We start from the raw sequence: 19,999 nt of genomic DNA, 5'->3' as shown, positions 1-19,999 counted from the left end.
TTTGTTTTTCTCAACGAGTCAATGATAAACTAGATATCGAGTGGCGTTGTGCTGTTATTGTGAAATTGATGGGAAAGCCTAATGTCAAGAATGCTTATACGTTTATGCATAGTGGTCTCAAACGAAAATGGAACCCTCAAGGCCCTTGGCAGCTGATCGAATAGTTAAATTTACTCTAGAATCTGATCTTAATGTTGCCCTATGTGGAGGTCCTTGGATTCTGGCTGGACAAACCTTGGTTGTTCAAAAATGGCGTCCCAATTTTGATCCCAATAATGAAAAAATAAATAATATGGCTGTATGGGTGAGAATTTTGGGTGTACCTGTTAGATATTTCAAGGATTATACACTTAAGGTGGTGGGTAAAGTTCTGGGAACTGTTATCAAAGTTGATAGGCTAACTTTAGCTCAAGCTCGAGGGAAATTTGCCATAATTTGTGTTGAAATTGATCTACAGGTACCTTTGAAACCTTTTGTGGAGATTGAAGGGGTTGCCTATGGTGTTGTTTATAAGGGAATATCTCTAATTTGTTTCAATTGTGGCTGCTATGGACATGCCAAAGCTAATTGCCCTCACTCTGCACCTCTTAGACCTACTCCTGATGTTGACACTCATGTGAATGCTGAGACTTCTACGCCCCCAGTTTCTTCTGCAATAAACTCTAGTCAATATCCCACTGAAGTTGCTTTGCCTATCAAAGCTGGCCATCAGAGTAGTGACATGGAAATTGCTGATAAGGTTGTGAAAGCAACTGTTCTTGGTCATGGACCATGGATGCTCATGTCCTATAAAAACAAAAAAGCCAACTCTAGCAAGATTCCTGCTAACAGTGCATCTGTGCAATCTGGTTCGAGATTCGCTCTTCTTGAGACCTTTGTTGAAGGTGAGGATAATGCTCTCAAAGAGGTACAATCTACTACTATTGACTCTCTGAATGCTAAAGACAATTCTGAACCTGCAGTAGTGCATATGTGGAAACAAGTTCAAAAGAAAGCCAATAAGACCATTTTTGATAATTCGCAGCAAGCTTCTACATCTAGCAAGAGCACCTCAGCTAGTAAATCTCATGGATCTCTTAAAAAGCCTCTCAAAGACATAACTAATGGAAAGTCTAATTTGAGACCACTTGTGCCTAAATTCAATGCTGGAAAAAGTTCGACTCAGACTCCTAGAAAATACGCTGTGAGCTCCACAGTGAAGAAGTCAATTGCATCATCTCAGCCTAATACCACTGACAAAAATAACTCTCCAGCTCCTTCCATCTCAATTCAAGATTCACATCCTCCATCCAATTTCTCTGTCGAATTTGGGAATTGCCCTCCTGAGAGCTGTACAAATTTGGAGTCATCTTGCACTGAAATGGATTCGCCTAATGATAGTTCTATTAGCAATGGCCAGGTATGTTCTGTCTTTGCTTTTGATAACTTGAACAACATGATATCTATTGTCTCTGGTGAGAATACTAACCTATCCTCCAATGTGGAGGATATGGTTGATAATTGACTTTGGGTTTCAACTCTCACATTATCTGCTTTCCAATGAGTAAAGTTCTCTTTTGGAATTCTAGAGGTGCAGGAAGTGAGAAGTTTAGATCTGACATTACAGATCTTGTTAAATTACATTCAATTGATATTTTGGCTGTTTGTGAACCTCGGGTCCAATTTTCTAGAGCTAAAGATTCACTCATATCTCTTGGATTTTCTGATTATACAATTGTTGAAGCCAATGGTTTTTCTGGTGGCATTTGGCTATTTTGGAACTCTAATCTCTGTAATATCCATTTTGTCGATAAAAATTGTCAATCAATCACAGTTAAAGTTACTTTCCCTGATGGTATCAAATGGATGCTCACTGTGCTTTATGCTAGTCCTACTAACTCTGTTAGAAGTAATCTATGGAATTATTTTGATCACCTGGTTTCAACACATCAGCTGCCTTGGATTTTTATTGGTGATTACAATGAGCTTTATTCCTCTGCTGATAAAAATTTTGGTTCTATGCGTGGAAGAATTGGAGGTCTTAAGCAGTGGGTAGATCATTACTCCTTAATTGATATGGGATTCATTGGATCCAAGTTTACTTGGTCTAATAATAGAATTAAAGAAAGACTGGACAGAGCTTTTTGCACTTGTGATTGAGATCTTCCTTTCCTGATGCTTTTATTAGACATTTAGCTAAAATGAAATCTGATCATTGTCCTATTCTTTTACAACTTCATTCTAATAACTCTGTGAATAGAGCTGCTATCCCTTTTAGATTTCAGGCTATGTGGATGACTCACAATGATTTTGCTCCTTATGTTGATACTACCTGGAAAAATTCTCATGGTTCTTTTGTTGAAAAAACTAATGCTCTTTCTCATGCTCTTTTGGACTGGAATCAACATACTTTTGGTAATATCTTCAAAAGGAAAAGACAGCTACTTGCCCGCATTGGTGGAATTCAAAGAGCTACAGACAGGTACAACAATCCTTTTCTTCTCAAACTTGAAGCTAAGCTTATGACTGAGTATGAAACTTTGAGAGATCAGGAAAATCTTTTTTGGAAACAAAAATCGAGAGATAAATGGTTACAAGGAGGTGATAGAAATACTAGGTTCTTTCACTTGAGTACTCTTGTGAGGAGGAGGAGGAATAAAATTGAAGGATTATTTGATGAAAATGGGGCTTGGCAAACTAAGACAGATTCTTTAAAAGACATTGCTGTTGCTTTTTTCCAAAAGCTTTTTTCTGATTCTACCACTAATGATCCCAGATTTGTTATTCCTTGGCTTTTTCCTACTCTTGAATCTGATGAGCTGATTGGTCTATGTACTCCAATTGATATGTATGAGGTTAAAACTGCCATGTTCTCAATTGGAGGTCTCAAAGCTCCTGGCTTCGATGGCTTTCCTGCTGCTTTCTACCAAAAGTTTTGGAGTATTTATGCTACAGAAGTTCTTTCTCTTGTGCATAATGCCTTTACTTCTGGTGAAATTCCTTGTGGTTTAAATCATACCATTATCTCTTTAATTCCTAAAGTGAGTGGACCTCAAAGCATGGTGCAATTCAGACCTATCAGCTTGTGCAATACTGTTTATAAGGTAATTTCAAAAATCATTGTGGCAAGAATTCGACCGTTGATGCAAAAGCTAATCAGCCCTAATCAGGTTAGTTATGTCCCTGGTAGACAAATTTCAGACAATATAATGATTGCTCAGGAAGTTCTCTTTAAATTCAAGAAATCTGCTGGCAAGAAAGGTTTTTTTGCTTGGAAGGTTGATTTATCTAAAGCATATGATCGTCTTAGCTGGCATTTCATTGAGTCGGTTTTATATGAATCTCTTCTCCCTCAACCTCTTGTGAAACTTATTATGAGTTGTGTTACCTCTACAAGCTTTCAAATTTGTCTTAATGGTGAGCTTACTCAATCTTTTAAAGCTCAAAGAGGAATAAGACAAGGTGATCCTCTTTCACCCTATATCTTTGTTCTTTGCATGGAGAAATTGTCCCATTTAATTAAATCTGCTGTTGATGTTGGAGTTTGGAAAGCTGTTAAAGCGTCTCAATCAGTTATGAAAAGTCTCTCATCTTCTGCTCCCCTAACACGAGCAAAGAGCTTGCTTTGGATATCAGCACCACTTGTGGCTTTCCTCTTATTACTGATCTGGGAAAATACTTAGGTATGCCTCTAATTCATTCTCGTGTTACTAAGTTTACTTATGCTAGCATCTTGGATAAAGTTCAAAGTCGATTGGCTGGTTGGAAATGCAAAGTTCTAAGTTTAGCTGGCAGATTGACTTTAATTCATTCAGTTACTGCTGCTATTCCTAATTATGCTATGCAGACTGCTAGATTGCCCATGTATATTTGTGATGACTTAGACAAAATAAATAGAAACTTTTTGTGGGGTGATAATGACAGTAAGAAAAAAAATTCATTTGGTGAACTGGGATACTGTTTGTTTGCCTAAGAATCTCGGTGGTTTAGGTATCAAGAAATCTTCTGATATGAATCAATCTATGCTTGCTAAGGCTGGGTGGAGGTTATTTCAAAATGATACTGGTTTGTGGGCTTCAATTTATAGAGAAAAGTATCTGAAACATAGCTTTTTGTTTGGTCAAAACTATCAGCAATCTAAGGATTGTTCTAGTACTTGGAGAAGTGTTCTTCATGGTGTTAACTTGTTGAAAAAAGGTTTAATTTGGAGGGTTGGTGATGGTAGAACAATTAGATTTTGGACTGACGTCTGGTTCCCTCCTATTCCCCTTATCAATTATGTCTTGCCAGATTCTACTGTTAATATTAATGCTACTATCTGTAGCTTTTGGAATGATAATGGATGAGACTTAAATTTGCTTTCCTCTTGTCTCCCTGCTGATATTATTGATCAAATTTTGCGCATTCCTCCTGGTTTTGATGGTTGTGGAAATCACATTCAAATTTGAGGCTGCACTTCTAATGGTTCATTTTCAGTCAAGTCAGCTTACAACATTTTCTTTGAGGACTATGATCAAAGTAACTCTCCTTGGAAATTTATTTGGAAAATGCAAATTCCCCCAAAGCTCAAGACATTTCTATGGGTTCTCTGTCATGGTAAACTTCTCACCAATGCTCACAGAGTTAAAAGGAATCTCACCCATGATGATACTTGTCCTATATGCCGCAGCAATAGTGAGTCCCTTTCTCATCTGTTTAAAGATTGCCCTGCTGCTGTTAATGTGTGGAATTCTTTCACTTTACTTCAGTCGGTTAGATTTACTTTTTCCATGAGTTGGGAAGGTTGGTTGCAGACTAATCTTCTTTGCAAATCCAAATGTAATGCTGGGAATCTGTGGTGCTCTACCTTTGTTTTCAAATGCTAGTTCATATGGAAATGGAGGAACAAGCATATATTTGAGGCTCACTTTCAAAAACCCAATTATCCTGGTACGATCATAGTGTAAAATTTTAGATGGGTCATAGTGTAGTGATTATTTATGTAATTTTTTTGTTTGTTAACAAGAACCTTTTCTGTTGTATATGTCTATCCGTCAAAGGGAAGTTGTCCTTAAAAATATGAGAATATGTGACGAACTTTGACTTTAAAAAAAGGTTGCTTAGCCAAAAGAAATGGCAAGAGAGCGGTTTTAGATTGATGCGAAAGCAAGATGTGACAGTAGAGTGAAAGACTGCACGGGAAAGAGAAGCATTCTAGAAATTAAATGATTGAGCACCTAAGGAGGAAAAGAACTCATTTAATCTATTCATTATCCGACTGGTTATAGCACTTGAGTTATTCTCGTGTGACTAAATTGATTCTGATCCACGTAACCATACTACAGTCCAACAAGAGAACTTTTAGTCTTGAAAAATCTCTAACGTGAGTGAAGCTTAAATGTTCTCAATTCTTGTACTGCTGCGGTGAGTTAGAATTTGTAATCTCCAAAATGCTAACGCAAGTTGTTGTGATATTGTTTAAGTGAACCAAGATATGATTAGGGTATTTTTGGCATCATATTTTTGGGACCTTGGTTGAGTGGTTGTGCTTTTTGAGCTAGCTAAGTTGTTAAGACAAAGATGCTAAGTGAGTGATTAGGGTAAAAATGGATAAGTTAACTTTGCTCATCGATCATCATTGATTACAATTAGTCTTACTTAAAATGATGAAAATAACTCTGCTGATCTACCATCATAGTTTATTGTTCTGGACTACAACATGGCAAATGAAATACCAACAAATCTGCGGAGCAAATATAAGAGTCAATCATATTCTTTTGAATCACCACATATACAATAAACCATACAATAATTTGTCCTTTTTTTTTTCTTTTTTTTTTTTGGAATAGATTTTGTCCATGGTTTAAACAAGAAGACCAAATCATTTGAAATTCAAGTACATTATTTTGATTTCAAACAAATATTTTGTTTTGAACGAAAATTTTCAAATTCCTTAATTAAAACAAAATTCAGTTATTATTCCTTGGAAACATACAGTGAAGAAAGTACTCCTCCAAAGTCCAGAGTCCAAAGTCTTCGAGAGTTAACCGTATTTAGCAAGAAAAATCCAAAATGTCCATTATACTCTCCGGTCCGAGATGGAACTGCCACTCGCATTCTATACGCGTGGTAGCCTACAAACTCCAAACGTCGAAGATATTTTCCAGAAGCAACAATCCCCTCCCCCAGCGCCCCCACCGTATGTCATACAAAACAGAACCTCTCCGACATAAGCTAGAAAGAGCAAGGCTATTTTCGTCATAGAAAATCCCAGCCTTCTCAGGCGTTTTTCTGCCACAAAACCACGCGCGCATTAAACCAACGCGCGAAAAACAAAATGCTTTTGTTCCACTCTCCCACATATCCTGCCCTATTGGAACCTCTCTTTTCTCTCTCTCTCTCTGTCAGCATCCAATTGGGGTTTTTAGGGTTTTGCAGGTCTTTTAATGGCGGAGAAGGAAGAACAAAAAAAAAATAAAAACCCTTTCTTTTAATTAAATAATGGCACTTTTTTCCCTCTCTCTCTTACCCCATTTAGGCCATTAGTCATTCTCAACAAATACGTCGAGTCCATTAAACCAAACCCACACCCACTACCTCACTCTCTCTCTCTCTGAGTCCGTACACCTCCCCTAAAACCCTTTCAATCTCTCTCTCTTAACCACCCACATTATATAAACGCAGACCCATCATCTTCTTCACCCCCCAATCCAAGAAAGCACAGAGCATTTTCAAGCTTTCTTCTGTTCTTCCATTTTTCCGGCGTGGTAAAGTTTGCTTCTTTCTTTTGAAAACGGTTACAATGAGTCTGAGGACAGTCGAGGTTGGGCGCAGACGCCGAGGCCGAACAGGGAGGCATTTCATGACGTGTCCGGGAAATTCGAGCAGCTGAATGTGAGGAGGGGGATGACGTCAGCAATGTGGGTATAAATTTCGATGCTTACGAGGATATTCCGGTGGAGGCGAGCTGCAAGGACGTGCCGGCGCCGGCGAGCACTTTTGGGGAGATTGATTTGGGGGAGTGCTTGAACAACAACATCAAGAGGTGTAGGTACGTGAAGCCAACGCCGGTTCAGCGCCACGCGATTCCTATAGCCATGGCCGGCCGGGACTTGATGGCTTGTGCTCAGAGCGGGTCCGGAAAGACGGCGGCTTTTTGCTTCCCCATTATCAGTGGTGTGTTGACCAAGTGTGTGGAGAGGTCTCAGAGTAATGGTGGTGATGGTTGGACTGTGTTTCCCAGAGCTCTCATTTTGTCTCCGACGAGAGAGTTGACCAGTCAGGTGTGTGTTTTTCTCGGATTTTTGGTGACTTAGAGGTGTTGATGGGTTGTGGTTTTCGTGTTGATTTTGTTGGAGGTTTGATGCTGTAAAATGGTTGTGTGGCAGATATTTGTGGAAGCTGGAAAGTTTGCTTATCAGAGTGGAGCAAAAATGGCTGTTGTTTATGGTGGAGCGCCGATGGGTCAGCAGGTTTGTGTCTCTTGTCCTCATTGTTAATTGTTATTGATGAAGCCCAGATACACTATGCTGTTTTTGTGATTACTTGTTCTGTGCTTTTTGTTGAACTTGTTATATGCTAATCCAATTGGGTTGCTGGTGGATAGTTGGTTTTCGAGTCATGGTGTAATTTTTGAGACTGTTACTTGCCATAAGGTCGACTAGGGCAGATGGCTTTCATGGTGATGCCTTAGTTTCTATCCAAGTGGTCTTTATTTTCAGTCTGGCTTCTATTTGATTACCTATTCTCTGTGCTTTTCATTTGCATTTCCTTCTTTTTCACACTGGGTTGTCATTGCTTTTGATAGATTGTAGCTGATCGGGTTCAGGGTTTTGTTGTTTTGATATCATGTAAGATAGTCAGATAGGTGAATGCAGTATGACTGTATGGTGTCATTCTTGTGCATTACATTCTTCTGATATACTAAAGTCATCATGCACTATTCTTTAATTTTCTGGTTTAGAAACATGGAAACTTTTCATTTTTGGTACTGATGCCTTCGTTGACCTTGCAGCTTCGTGATTTGGAGAGAGGTGTTGATATCCTAGTCGCCACTCCAGAGCGCTTAGTGGACATGATTGAAAGGTCACGAGTTTCACTCAAGATGATCAAATACTTGGCACTAGATGAGGCTGATAGGATGTTGGACATGGGTTTTGAACCTCAAAGAAGGAAGATAGTTCAAAGAATGGACATGCCTCCCCCAGGTGCAAGAGTGCGATGCACGATAGGAACAAGAAGGCGATGGAGTTAATAGCCAAAGGGTGGAGTGCTTTGAAGGAAGTTGATAGAGTCATCGATTACTGCAAGCTCAATGATCGCCGTCTCATTCCTCTATTAAGGGTAAAGACCCCATTTTTGGATTCATATTACACATTGGTATGTATTCTGTAGGTGGGGTTGAGTTTTGGTGGTGAAAACCAGGATTCTTTAATAAGGAGTTTGGAGGGTAATGTGGTGATGGGCTTTTTACCTTTTCAACAAGTAAATATTGGTCTCAATGCCGGAGCTGGAGTTAGAATTGGCGAACTAGTGAGAACCCAGAAAAAGGGATAGAAAGCTGGTGTCTTGATTAGTAATATGAAGATGTAGATTGTGATCTTACCTTGAAATTAAATCTTGGGTGAAATTGAAGCCTGTGAGTCTGTGACAGGAAAGGAGTAACATTTATAACAAAAGGCCAGTGGCATGAAATCCGAGATTTGCTTTCAATTGCCCTCATTAGTTAATTTGCTGTTGGTTAATTGTTGGGTAAGATTTTGGCTTCCAAATCAGAGGCAAGATATGGAGTATCATTCAAAGCAAATAGGGAAGGCTGGAGCATTACCCCCTCCTTGCTTCTGATCATAATTTTGGGTTTGTTTTTGAAATTGGGATAATAGAAAGAAAAAGTCTCTGTTCTGACACGATTGTTTTGATCACATCAGGCAGCAAAGGAGAACTTTGAGTTGGCTCTAGAGACTGACAACTCAAATACCCATGCCAGGTATTGGTTGTCCAGATTGCATTTGAAATACAGTGTCCCAAGGGCATGCAAAGCCATGTAAGTGTACTTTCTGAAAAGATTAATCAACTCTTTTCTTCATTATTTTGTGTCACTTCACTGGTGGTGGTCTGCATTCCCAACAATACTACTGTGTGATGTATCATCGGGCAAAGATGTCATGTAATTCATAGTTTTGCTGTTTTCTTCATAACAGGAGGAGCTGCCTTGTTAGTTGAAGCGGCAAATATGGGTGATGCAGATGCACAATATGAACTCGCTTGTCGTCTTAGAGTTGAGGTATATAAACTCTAAGAAAATTGTATCATTTCTGCCCTTATCAAGCAATTTCTATGTGAAATATATTAGTTTTTATGGGTTTTGTCCACGATGTGTGAATTCTGATGACTCATGTGATAAAATTTCCCTACTAGATCAATATTCTTTTGTTTTCGGTTGGGAATTTTCCAATTGTTTTGTTTTATTTTCTTTCTCCTCTGATATTCTTAACCATTTTATTATTACTTTATGATGCTAGCTTGCTTGGGTGCTTTTTAGAATGAGTATGTCCAATCGGATCAGCAAGCTTTCCATTATCTGGAGAAGGCAGTTGACCAGGTTGCTTTTCACTATGTTGTTACAAATAATAGGATTTTTGGTGGCGGTTCAAACTTCCTATATTAGCTGTATTCATGACCGTTTGAGATGCAAATCAAATATATATGTCTTATCAAATATATATGTCTTCTGGTCCACCATATGCTTTTGTAATGACTATGATCCTTCAACTATCAAATGTAACCTTATATATATATATATATATATATATGCATCCTTGTCTCGCAGGATGGAAGCTTAAGCAGTCATATATGCATCCAAGGATTCAACTTTTAGTTATGTCGTTTTTAAGCTTTGGTCAGCTTGTGTGTCTTTAAGAAGGTGGAGGCATCTTAGCTTGAAGGTCAGTATTATCTGTAAATTTTTTAACCTTTAATTGATTTTTGGAGTTGGAGTGTGTTGTTTCTGTCCTGAAGGGGTTTGAATTATAAATGTTCTTATTACTTTTTCAGCATAAGATCTAGGAGGATGTTTGCATTAGTCATTGATCATTGTGCTGGTTGAGTTCTGTTTTTTTAGTTTGAGGGAGGGGATATGACTATTTAATTGGATTTGTGTCACAAGGATATTTTATCTAGAGGACCAGTGATGTGTATGTCTAGTGTATGAAGATTCTTTGATCCCCTGTTCTGTATGGGATGTAAGACGCTGTCTATACATAGGGGTTAGACAATTTCATGTGGATTCGAGCTTTTTGGTAAAGTAATCTTGTTTGGACTAAAGCATGCATATATGCAATGTAATTTCCTTTCGTAGCAAACAGTACACGTTTCTGCCACTACTAGAGGTGCTGCTAAAAACTTGGGAACCAATATTTTGAGAAATTGACTGCACACTTGAAGAAGAGGAAGTCATTATATTTGCTGTTAATACTGTAGCATTAATAACCTTGAAGATAAAAGGAGCCAGAGCAGGGGTTATTGAAACTGAAAACAAAATCAAGGAGAAAAATGTCCCTTTTTGTTCTTAATTTGCGTGCTTTGTATGTATGTTGCATATATACTTTGCTTTCTGAGAAAATGTGGGAAACATAAGGAACAAATTGATACTTTGGGTTTCTGATGGTTTGCAGCATTTGGTTTTGGGACAGAAATGAGGTAACATATAGAATATGAACTCGCTCGTCGTCTTAGAGTTGAGGTATAAACTCTGAGCAAATTGTATCGTTGCTGCTCTTATGAAGAATTTGTACATGAAATATGTTAGTTTTATAGGTTTCATTCCCGATGTTTGAATTTTGATGACTGATGTGATAAAGTTGGGGATTCTTGCTCAATATTCTTTTGGTTTCTGTTTGGGATTTTCCAATTGTTTTGTTGTATAATTTTTTCCTCTGATATTCTTTATCTTTTCACTATTAATTATGACCTTGCTTGGGTGCTTTTTAGAATGAATATGTCCTGTCAGATCAACAAGCTTTCCATTATCTGGGAAGGCAGTTGACCAGGTAGATTTTCACAATGTCGGGGCAAATAAAAGTTCTTCCAGAATCTATTTCAAAGTCTAATTGGAGCATGGTATTTTTTTAGTTGCATCTAGGTACTCTTTACCTTCTGGGTGCTGTGTATCTGACCAGAGACTGTGTCTAGAAAGATGTTGCCTCCGAGTCTCTGACTTATGGTGTTTCCATAGGGCATCAGAGAAGGTAATGAAGCTCCTGTTACTGCTTACCAAGTTTTGGACCATGTTAGTCAATGAGGTTGATTACATTTGAACTATTGTAGTAGTTATAGGTTTTCATTAAATTTGATCTTTTTTACTAGTTATAGATCTTTGTTGAGCAAAACCAGAGATCTCTGAATGGGCCTAGGGTACTTGATAGATTATTTTGTCATTTGACTGTGAGCAACTTAAAAAGTTTACATTTTTGGCTTGAGCAGCAGTGGCTTGTGTTTACAACTGACTGAACTGAGTGCTAAGTCGGTCCAACTCTCTCACTCCCTCCTTTAATCAAGGAAGTGGCATTTTATAATTTATACTATTATCAGTAATGCCATGCTTGGATGTTCTACTTTATGAAGAAATGGAATTAAGCGAGAGAAACAAAAATTGGGGGAGATACTGTTTGCACACCGTTAAAATTAGTCTGACAGAGTTATTATTTACAAAATAAATATTTAGAAGTTTGTTACGTTTGATTCCGCTCAGACTCTATACTGAGAATATCATTGTTTCTTCAACTAGTGCTCTGTTTTGACCTGTTCTTTTAATTTAATATATGCAGGGACATGCTGGTGCCGCTATAGCATATGGGTCTCTTCTTCTTCAAGGTCTGTTATTCCCCACCATGCTTCTTTTATGTTATTGCAGAATAATCGTCAAGGTTCCCAATGAATAACTGCAGTATGTTAAGTTCTTGCCATAGATCCATTTCTATGTAGGGTGATTCTTCAAATGGAAATAATGGTCTGTTGCAGCCAGAACTTATATTTCCGTTTTCCCATGTCAAGAACTTTCAGTCTTAATAACATATTTGCATGTCTTAGGTGTTGAAGTCCCAGAATCTGTGATGAACTTGACTTCAAAAAGGGGTTCTTTAGCCAGAAAGGCAAGAAAGAATGCAGAAAGCCTTGTAAGAGACCAGGCAGGAATGGCAAGAGAGCGGTTTCAGATCGCTGCAAAAGCAGGATGTGATCTTGGACTGAAATGGTTGGAAAGACTTGACGAGGAAGAGAAGCATCTATTGACTGAAAATGAAACGGTAGAAAATGCCCAAGAAGGAAAGAAGGTGTGTTAATCGTTCAATTTACCGACCAGACACAGTTGTGGAGTTACCCTTGCGTGCCTTAGCTGATTGAGGTCCATGTATACGTGGTACAATCCAACAAGAGAATTCCACTCCTGCTCTACTGACAATGAAGCTTGAATGTCCTCAATTGTTGGATAGTAGTTGTCATGAATATAATCGTTAATAGTGAATTTTGTATATATACCGGCATGTTGTACACTTAGGAATAGCCAAATACTAGCACAAGTACTAGTTATTTTAGGCAGCAATGTGAGTACTTTTCTTTTTGCTTGATTTCAAATGCGACGGTTTTTTCTGAACTGTAAACGAAGTTCCCGATTATAACTTGTTAGTAGTATTTCCCCATTCAGTGACCCTTGTATCTGATTGAATTCTGAGAATCAATACTTTCAAGTATGAGTTGATCTTTCCTCTCCTTACATCGAATCTAATTTGTACCTGACCGTGGTTTTCTTGGTTAGTTACGGACTAGGAATCTAGGATCACTTTACATGTGAGATTGTCAATGTTGCACTCCACATTATGAGCAGAGGGCTAAAATCCATCCCCTATAATTGGCTAGCAACCGAAAAAAAAAAAAAATTTGAAATCACATTGGCAATTATTTTGATTAACAGACCACCTTAATAGCCAAACTTTTTAAGAAATTACCGGGCAACTCGGATCAAAGCAAAAAATTCACTTAGAAATTGCATTAGCACTGCATATCACATACAACGTCACAGAGTTCAATACATGTGCAGGTAAGGATTTATTTACTGGGACAAAGAAAAACAATAGGAAGCTGAGTCGGAGCTAATATCCATAATAGCCAGCATTCCATTGGTTTGGATCTGCCTGAGCCTGGAAAATAGAGTCAGATACATATCAGTTGGGGTCAGTGTTGTCTGCAAATTCCGTTATGTTCTTATGTTAAAGCAAAGCACCTGCTGCTGCTTGTTTGAAGGACTGCAACGCCAAGAAAGTTGGATATTTTGTTCCCCAAGCTGAGAATTGTTTAATCCTTGCAAAGCCTCTACAGCAGGGATATTTTTAATAAATTTATTTATGCTGCACACTAATGTCAGTTCTATGGTTTAGCTCCTGCCGAATATCATCAATTATCCCTTCATCATGAACATAAGTAAATTGGGTCTCTGCAATACAAGACACAGCTTCCAGGCAGTCTGTTTCGATAATGATATTGCTGACCTGCATTGTGGCCACCAGTTTTAAGCCCTCCTTGATGGCCCATAGCTCAACTTGTCTTGTTGACGCAACAGCTGGGATTGGAGCTGCGAAGGCAGCTCGAAATTGTCCTGCATCATCATGCAAGACACCCCTGACTCTTCCATGAGCAATTCCTGGGAGAAAACTTCCATCAACATTGAGTTTCCATGTACCATAACCTGCTGGCCTCCACGCTTGCTTCGGTTTTGAGAGAGCAGTTTTGTTTATTTTGTTTGCTTTCCCAAACTCCTCCAGCCACGCCAGTGAGCTAAGTACCAACTCCTCAGCCGATTGTTTAGTATGATTCCACAACATATTATTCCTGTTTTTCCACAAGGCCCATAAGATCATGAGGAGTTTAGCAAACAAGTCATTTGGCAGATTCCGAGCATGGTCCAATAACCACTCTTTAAATTCCAAAGACGGCAGTAAGCTACTCCCCAAATTAAAAGGGGATGCAGTGAGTATGGCAGTAGCAATAGGACATTTACAAAAGACATGGGAAGTGTCCTCATAAGCATGAGAACATAGGAGACACTGCAGGTCACCTTGATACCCCTTAGTGGAAAGTTTGGCTCTTGTAGGAAGGAGATTTGAGCATGCACGCCAAACATAAATCTGAACCTTTCCAGGCACTGTTGCTTTCCAAATCCTGCGCCATAATTCTTTGTACGGATCACCTTGAGATGTAGAAGTTAAAACATTCTCCAACACTTTGGTTCGAGCAATCTAGTATGCAGTTTTAACAGAATAAAAACTTTTTTTTTTCCGGACTCCAACAAGGTTTATCACATAGATTTCGTCTGCTAAGAGGGATACAAAGTACCTTTTGAGCCACCTCAGGTGAGAATATGGCATGAACCGCAGCTGGGATTCACTGCCCTATTTGTATTAATTGGACATATGTAATGTATTAATAGGGTAAAATATTATTTCATTCCATTAAAGTTCAAAAATAATTAAGACTAATTAAGATAAAATTACACTTTTTTTATTGGGAATTACACTAAATTTTGAAAACTAAGAATAAATAAGGATTTTTTGAAAATTGAGGTGTCAATTTTATTTCATTCCATTAAGGTTTATAGCGAGTTAAGACTTAAAGACTAATTAAGAATCTTCTGAAAATCACCCTTCTCACCCTAAGCTAGAAACCCATATATTAGAGGATTCTAAAGCATCTCCTCTAAAAGATAATGAAATCTAACAAAAAAAGAAAAAGATAATGAAATCTAACAATTTAAAATAATTATACAATATACACAAACTACGTACTCTTCCCAATCCAATAATAATTAGGAGTACTCTCATTCGAATCCGATTGTTATTAGGATGTAAATCCATCTGTGATAAGGAATAACATCTTTATAAAAGGCCCGAAGACCCCGAACCGTATTATCATCCTTCTTTGGGAGGAAAAACACCATGACCGAAAAACCGTTAAACCCGGGAAGCTACGGTGAAGAAGATGAAGAAGAAGAAAGGCGGCACCGCCATATGCACACAAGCAGCTTGAAGTTGCTGGAGGAAGACGACTTAGTTAATAAGACTCTATATATTTGTATCTATGAAGGTTATAAAACTGTACAAGTCGCCAACCGCTTTTGGGGTGCTTATGTTGTTCGCGCCATCAATCTTAGCGATTTGCTGACATCATCGCCGTCGGTGAAACTAGGACTACGGCAAGTGGCGAATAGGCCCATCGTACATCTCCGAGGTAAAGCTGGTTGCGGTGTTTTGGGCTCCAAGTTTGTTTTTGCCGGCGACTTGAAACGCGACTTCGGACCGTTAGGTGCATTAAGCAGCGATTACAGCACAGACGTTTATGCCTTTGATACCAAGGACCCCAAACACGGCATAGTCAAGATGGAGGAGACTTTACACAAAGGTAAATGTCAGCCGTTAATGGCTGAGGTGGCCGGAAAACTTTACACTCTGTCCAGTGGTCCCCACATTCCTGGAAGTTTCGAGGTATTTGACCCCAAACAGGGGACTTGGTCGCCCCTGCCAAACTTCCCTACAGGTGCTCGCTGGTTCTCTTATGCTATTGCGGGCACCAAGTTGTTTGCGTCCAGTGAAGGGCACTCGATACACTGCTTTGACCTTGGTGCCGCCGAACCAAAGAAAGAGGAATGGAACAGAGTCCCCAGTATGTGCCAAGGCGGCCCTTTTCCATTTCAGGACAAAGCTCTAGTGCTGGACCTGCCGCAGCCGGAACACCATAACAAGAAATTAATGTTTACCGCTACCTGTGTCTGGCCCGGGACTAGGCTAGTAGTTTATCTCATGTCCTTGGATGAAAACCAAGAAAATATCAGTGAAATCCATGTGCTGAAGCGGCCAGAGCTCCCTCGTGAAGCATGGGACCATCATTTCTTCCATCTAGGTGGAAACAATGTTTGCATTGTCGCCACCCCTTTCAAAAACACGTATGAAGAGGATGTAAGGTACGAGCCTGCGATTCATACCATACAAAGTGCTGCTATACCATTTCAATTTGAGTTTGATATCTCCAAGGTGAACGATGACAAGGAGAATTGTTTTACTGTCCGATTCCAGCCTCCTCGCATTTTCGAATACTATACCGGTCCATCCTGTTCCCTACCGCCTAGCCAACTTGGTTGCTTTGTGCTCTAATAATTGTACTCAATTGTTTTATGTTCATCTTCTGTGCTATTCTGTACGTATGATCCTTTAATTTGTAATCCAACTATCTATCTAGATTTCCTTCTTCTGCTTGGTTATTCCAGCTTGGTGATTATCATCCGATCCATCATTCATTGAATTTGTTGTGAAATATTTATCCTATGCCCCGCACTGCAATGAAAACGAGACCTTGCAATTAACTAGAATGGTAATTACTTTGATCTTTTGTAGTAGTAATAGACCTTGCAGTTCCTCACAGTACTGTTTAGGAGTGCTTGAGGAGCATTGGTATTTAAGGACCGGAGATGCATCATGCATGTGTGCGGATATGTGCCAAAAATTAACAACAAGATTCTGCAAGCACATAACAAATATTGGGTCCTCAAGATCCAGTCTAACCCAGTATAAATAACTCGGTAAAATGATACGGGTACAAAGAAAAAATATTTGAGAAATGAAAACCAGCCTAGAAGTACAGTTCCTGGCAATTGCCTAGAAATGTAACTGACCATGTCACTGACCATGTCACTGACCAAGTAACTGTAACTGGTCACGTAACTGACCATGTCACGTAACTGACCATGTAACTGACCATGTCACTGACCATGTCACGTAACTGACCATGTAACTGACCATGTAACTGACCATGTCATTGACCATGTCACTGACCAAGTAACTGTAACTGGTCACGTAACTGACCATGTCACGTAACTGACCATGTAACTGACCATGTCACTGACCATGTAACTGACCATGTCACTGACCAATCCATTATTCACACTTCAAATTTGAATAATTTATTAATTCTCAATAATGTTAAACTTATAATTTGATTAATTGAATAATTAATAATGAGATTAATCATACAATATTACTATAAAAAATTAATGAATAAATCTTTTTTAACAAATTAAATTTTATATCAAGCACATGTATCGTTCACAATAAAAAAAAATATACATATAGTTATCATCAGGAAAAAAAATTCTATGACCATTACGAAATAGAATGAGTACTTATAGAATTTTTTGAAATACATTTGAGATTTTTTTTTAAAACTTTTGAATTAATTTTTAGGTGAAAAAAAGAAAGATTACCATTGGTATTTAATTACAGCCATCAGATTGAGATCCAACGACTGTGAATAAAGAACCATTTCCCAAATTTGTGTCTACAAGCTATGACATTTGTGCAAGATGTGGAGCCCGCCCCAATCAGTCGGGCAAACGGTTGGGCAAGAATTGGTCATCCAATTGCCTGGGCAGCTGGTCCCCACGTGGGCCCCAGCAATTAGTCAGGCAATTTTTCATCGGTGCATTGTCCATTTGCTAACAATTGCCCAATTAGTCACCCAATCAATACATGGGTGCATCTGCTCTAAGAGCAAATGCACCCATGAACCAAGGGCAATTGCTGATTTGCTAACCAAATTGGTACTACCAATCCACTATTCATCTCAAATTGGCAATTGCCTTCAGCTTATACGATGCACCAATGAAAGGTAATTTGCCTGCCAATCCACTATTCACACTTCAAATTTGAATAATTCATTAAACTTATAATTTAATTAACTAAACAATTAACAATTAGAATAATCATACAATGTTAATTTAATAAAAAATTAATGCATATGTTAATTAAGTAGTCATGTAACTGGTCACGTAACTGACCATGTCACTGACCAAGTAACTGTAACTGGTCACGTAACTGACCATGTAACTGACCACGTAACTGACCACGTAACTGACCACGTCACTGACCATGTCACTGACCATGTCACTGACCATGTCACTGACCATGTCACTGACCATGTCACGTAACTGACCATGTCACTGACCATGTAACTGACCATGTCACTGACCAATCCATTATTCACACTTCAAATTTGAATAATTTATTAATTCTCAATAATGTTAAACTTATCATTTGATTAATAGAATAATTAATAATGAAATTAATCATACAATATTACTATAAAAAATTAATGAATAAATCTTTTTTAACAAATTAAATTTTATATCAAGCACATATATCGTTCACAATAAAAAAAATATACATATAGTTATCATTAGGAAAAAAAATTCTATGACCATTATGAAATAGAATGAGTACTTACAGAATTTTTTGAAATACATTTGAGATTTTTTTTTTAAACTTTTGAATTAATATTTAGGTGAAAAAAAGAAAGATTACCATTGGTATTTAATTACAGCCATCGGATTGAGATCCAACGACTGTGAATAAAGAACCATTTCCCAAATTTGTGTCTACAAGCTATGACATTTGTGCAAGATGTGGAGCCCGCCCCAATCAGTCGGGCAAACGGTTGGGCAAGAATTGGTCATCCAATTGCCTGGGCAGCTGGTCCCCACGTGGGCCCCAACAATTAGTCAGGCAATTTTTCATCGGTGCATTGTCCATTTGCTAACAATTGCCCAATTAGTCACACAATCAATACATGGGTGCATCTGCTCTAAGGACTTGATCCTCACGTCCCCATTCTTGTTGAATTGGTAGAAGATCTACAGCCCTTCCACATACCCAACTCTACCTAGGCCTTTCAAACACCGACGAAGTCAAAATTGATTGAGGAATCACTATACTGGGCGGGGATAGTTAAAAAAAATGGTACAAGGTTAAATCAGTAAAAGAGCAACAATAAGTTCTTGAAAATAAAGGCTTTAAAATAAATAGGGAAGAAACTAGGGTATATTGGACTATACAATTTATTTATTTAAAAAAAAATTACAGAGAAAAGATTCTAGTACAGTCAGTCTCGGCAGCAAATCCTCTGTCCCTAATTTTCCTGTCTCCATCCCTGTGACCCATTCAATTTATGACACTTGTTACTTTAACAAATCTATTCTTAACACCGTTAACAGCTGCCTTTTATGGAACTCTTCCACTGTAGCTTCTTCTAATCTTGTGTGTTCTGGAAATACCTCCTCCGCTTAACCTCCTGGATGACGCCAGCTCTCATCACCTCTCGCCGGAACCGGTTGAGCAAGCGCTCCTCGGACTCGCCCTCGTCGACGATGACTTGGCCATTGTAAGCCGACTTGAAGAAGAGAGTGTTGGCATAAGCCAGAGAGGCGTTCATGACGGACTCCAATTCCGAAGAGGAAGAAGAGAAATAAGGACCAGGTTGGGCGACTAGAGGGACGAAGGCGTCTCTGGGCTTCTGGGTTTGGGAGAGATGGAGATGGGGTGGTGGGGGTTTGGCTTGTGATGGGGGCTTTGAGGGTGTGAGGAAGGAGAGGAAGTTGCAGAGAGAGGATGAGGCAGCCATGGATTGAGTTTGGTGCAAAATCGTGGACTTCTGATTTTGGTTTCCCTCTCTACCTTATATGCCTCTGCTTCATCATCTCAATAGTCATGGGCGTGAAGACGAACAAATTGGTGAGATTGAAGGCCGGAGAAGGAAGAAAGCAAAAGGCCGAACTGGTACTTGTCTGCTACAGTGGAAGAGTTCCATGGATGCAAATACCCAAACGAAGCCACCGATATCGCACAGCAAATCCCCACCATGGTGAGACGGAGTTAAGTTCTGTGAATTAGAATTGACAGGTGTCATAAATTGAATGGGTCACAGGGATGGAGACAGGAAATTAGGGACAGAGGATTTGCTGCCGTCAGTCTCTAACTTATTAAACAATAAAGCATTTCAAGCTGAAAGAGGGAGAGAGTCCCTCCAAACAGAAACATCAGAGTGATGGCCAGTATTAAGAATGACTTCAGTTAAGAAATTAGCTTCTCTCTTGATATGCTCGAACCAACCATGATGGAGTTGGCTGGAAAGAAAGCGGATGTCCCTCAAAATAAATCTAATATGCCAA

General features: G+C 38.8%; 5 protein-coding genes across 5 annotated transcripts; 3 read left to right on the top strand and 2 right to left on the bottom strand.

The window, feature by feature from the left end:
* Window positions 1-292: 292 nt before the first annotated feature.
* Window positions 293-1,504, top strand: LOC112183494. Its single transcript, XM_024321880.1, has one exon. It carries the CDS (start codon window positions 293-295, stop codon window positions 1,502-1,504), a length of 1,212 nt encoding a protein of 403 aa, XP_024177648.1.
* A 5,320-nt stretch (window positions 1,505-6,824) lies between these two features.
* Window positions 6,825-12,141, top strand: LOC112183493 (DEAD-box ATP-dependent RNA helicase 52C; the record flags this gene model as incomplete). Its single annotated transcript, XM_040515387.1, has 9 exons — window positions 6,825-7,241; window positions 7,347-7,430; window positions 7,973-9,001; window positions 9,159-9,241; window positions 9,480-9,559; window positions 9,788-9,902; window positions 10,632-11,204; window positions 11,784-11,829; window positions 12,046-12,141. Coding segments are annotated over 3 exons (741 nt in total), but the record flags the coding sequence as incomplete, so codon positions are not given.
* On the top strand, window positions 8,938-12,296 carry LOC112190289. The gene is made up of 7 exons (XM_024329720.1): window positions 8,938-8,944; window positions 9,159-9,241; window positions 9,500-9,559; window positions 10,948-11,006; window positions 11,099-11,204; window positions 11,784-11,829; window positions 12,046-12,296. Exons 1-7 carry the CDS (start codon window positions 8,938-8,940, stop codon window positions 12,294-12,296), a joined length of 612 nt encoding a protein of 203 aa, XP_024185488.1.
* A 1,053-nt stretch (window positions 12,297-13,349) lies between these two features.
* Window positions 13,350-14,944, bottom strand: LOC112190283. Its single transcript, XM_024329712.1, has 2 exons — window positions 14,909-14,944; window positions 13,350-14,246 (listed from the first exon to the last, which is right to left on the bottom strand). Exons 1-2 carry the CDS (start codon window positions 14,942-14,944, stop codon window positions 13,350-13,352), a joined length of 933 nt encoding a protein of 310 aa, XP_024185480.1.
* A 3,972-nt stretch (window positions 14,945-18,916) lies between these two features.
* Window positions 18,917-19,597, bottom strand: LOC112190261 (30S ribosomal protein S21, chloroplastic). The gene has a single exon (XM_040515704.1). It carries the CDS (start codon window positions 19,450-19,452, stop codon window positions 19,081-19,083), a length of 372 nt encoding a protein of 123 aa, XP_040371638.1. The 5' UTR covers window positions 19,453-19,597; the 3' UTR covers window positions 18,917-19,080.
* Between the last annotated feature and the right edge of the window lie 402 nt (window positions 19,598-19,999).

This window comes from Rosa chinensis, chromosome 2 (assembly GCF_002994745.2).
Source record: "Rosa chinensis cultivar Old Blush chromosome 2, RchiOBHm-V2, whole genome shotgun sequence".
Lineage (NCBI taxonomy): Eukaryota > Viridiplantae > Streptophyta > Magnoliopsida > Rosales > Rosaceae > Rosa > Rosa chinensis.
This window is presented reverse-complemented; position numbering and strand designations above follow the sequence as displayed.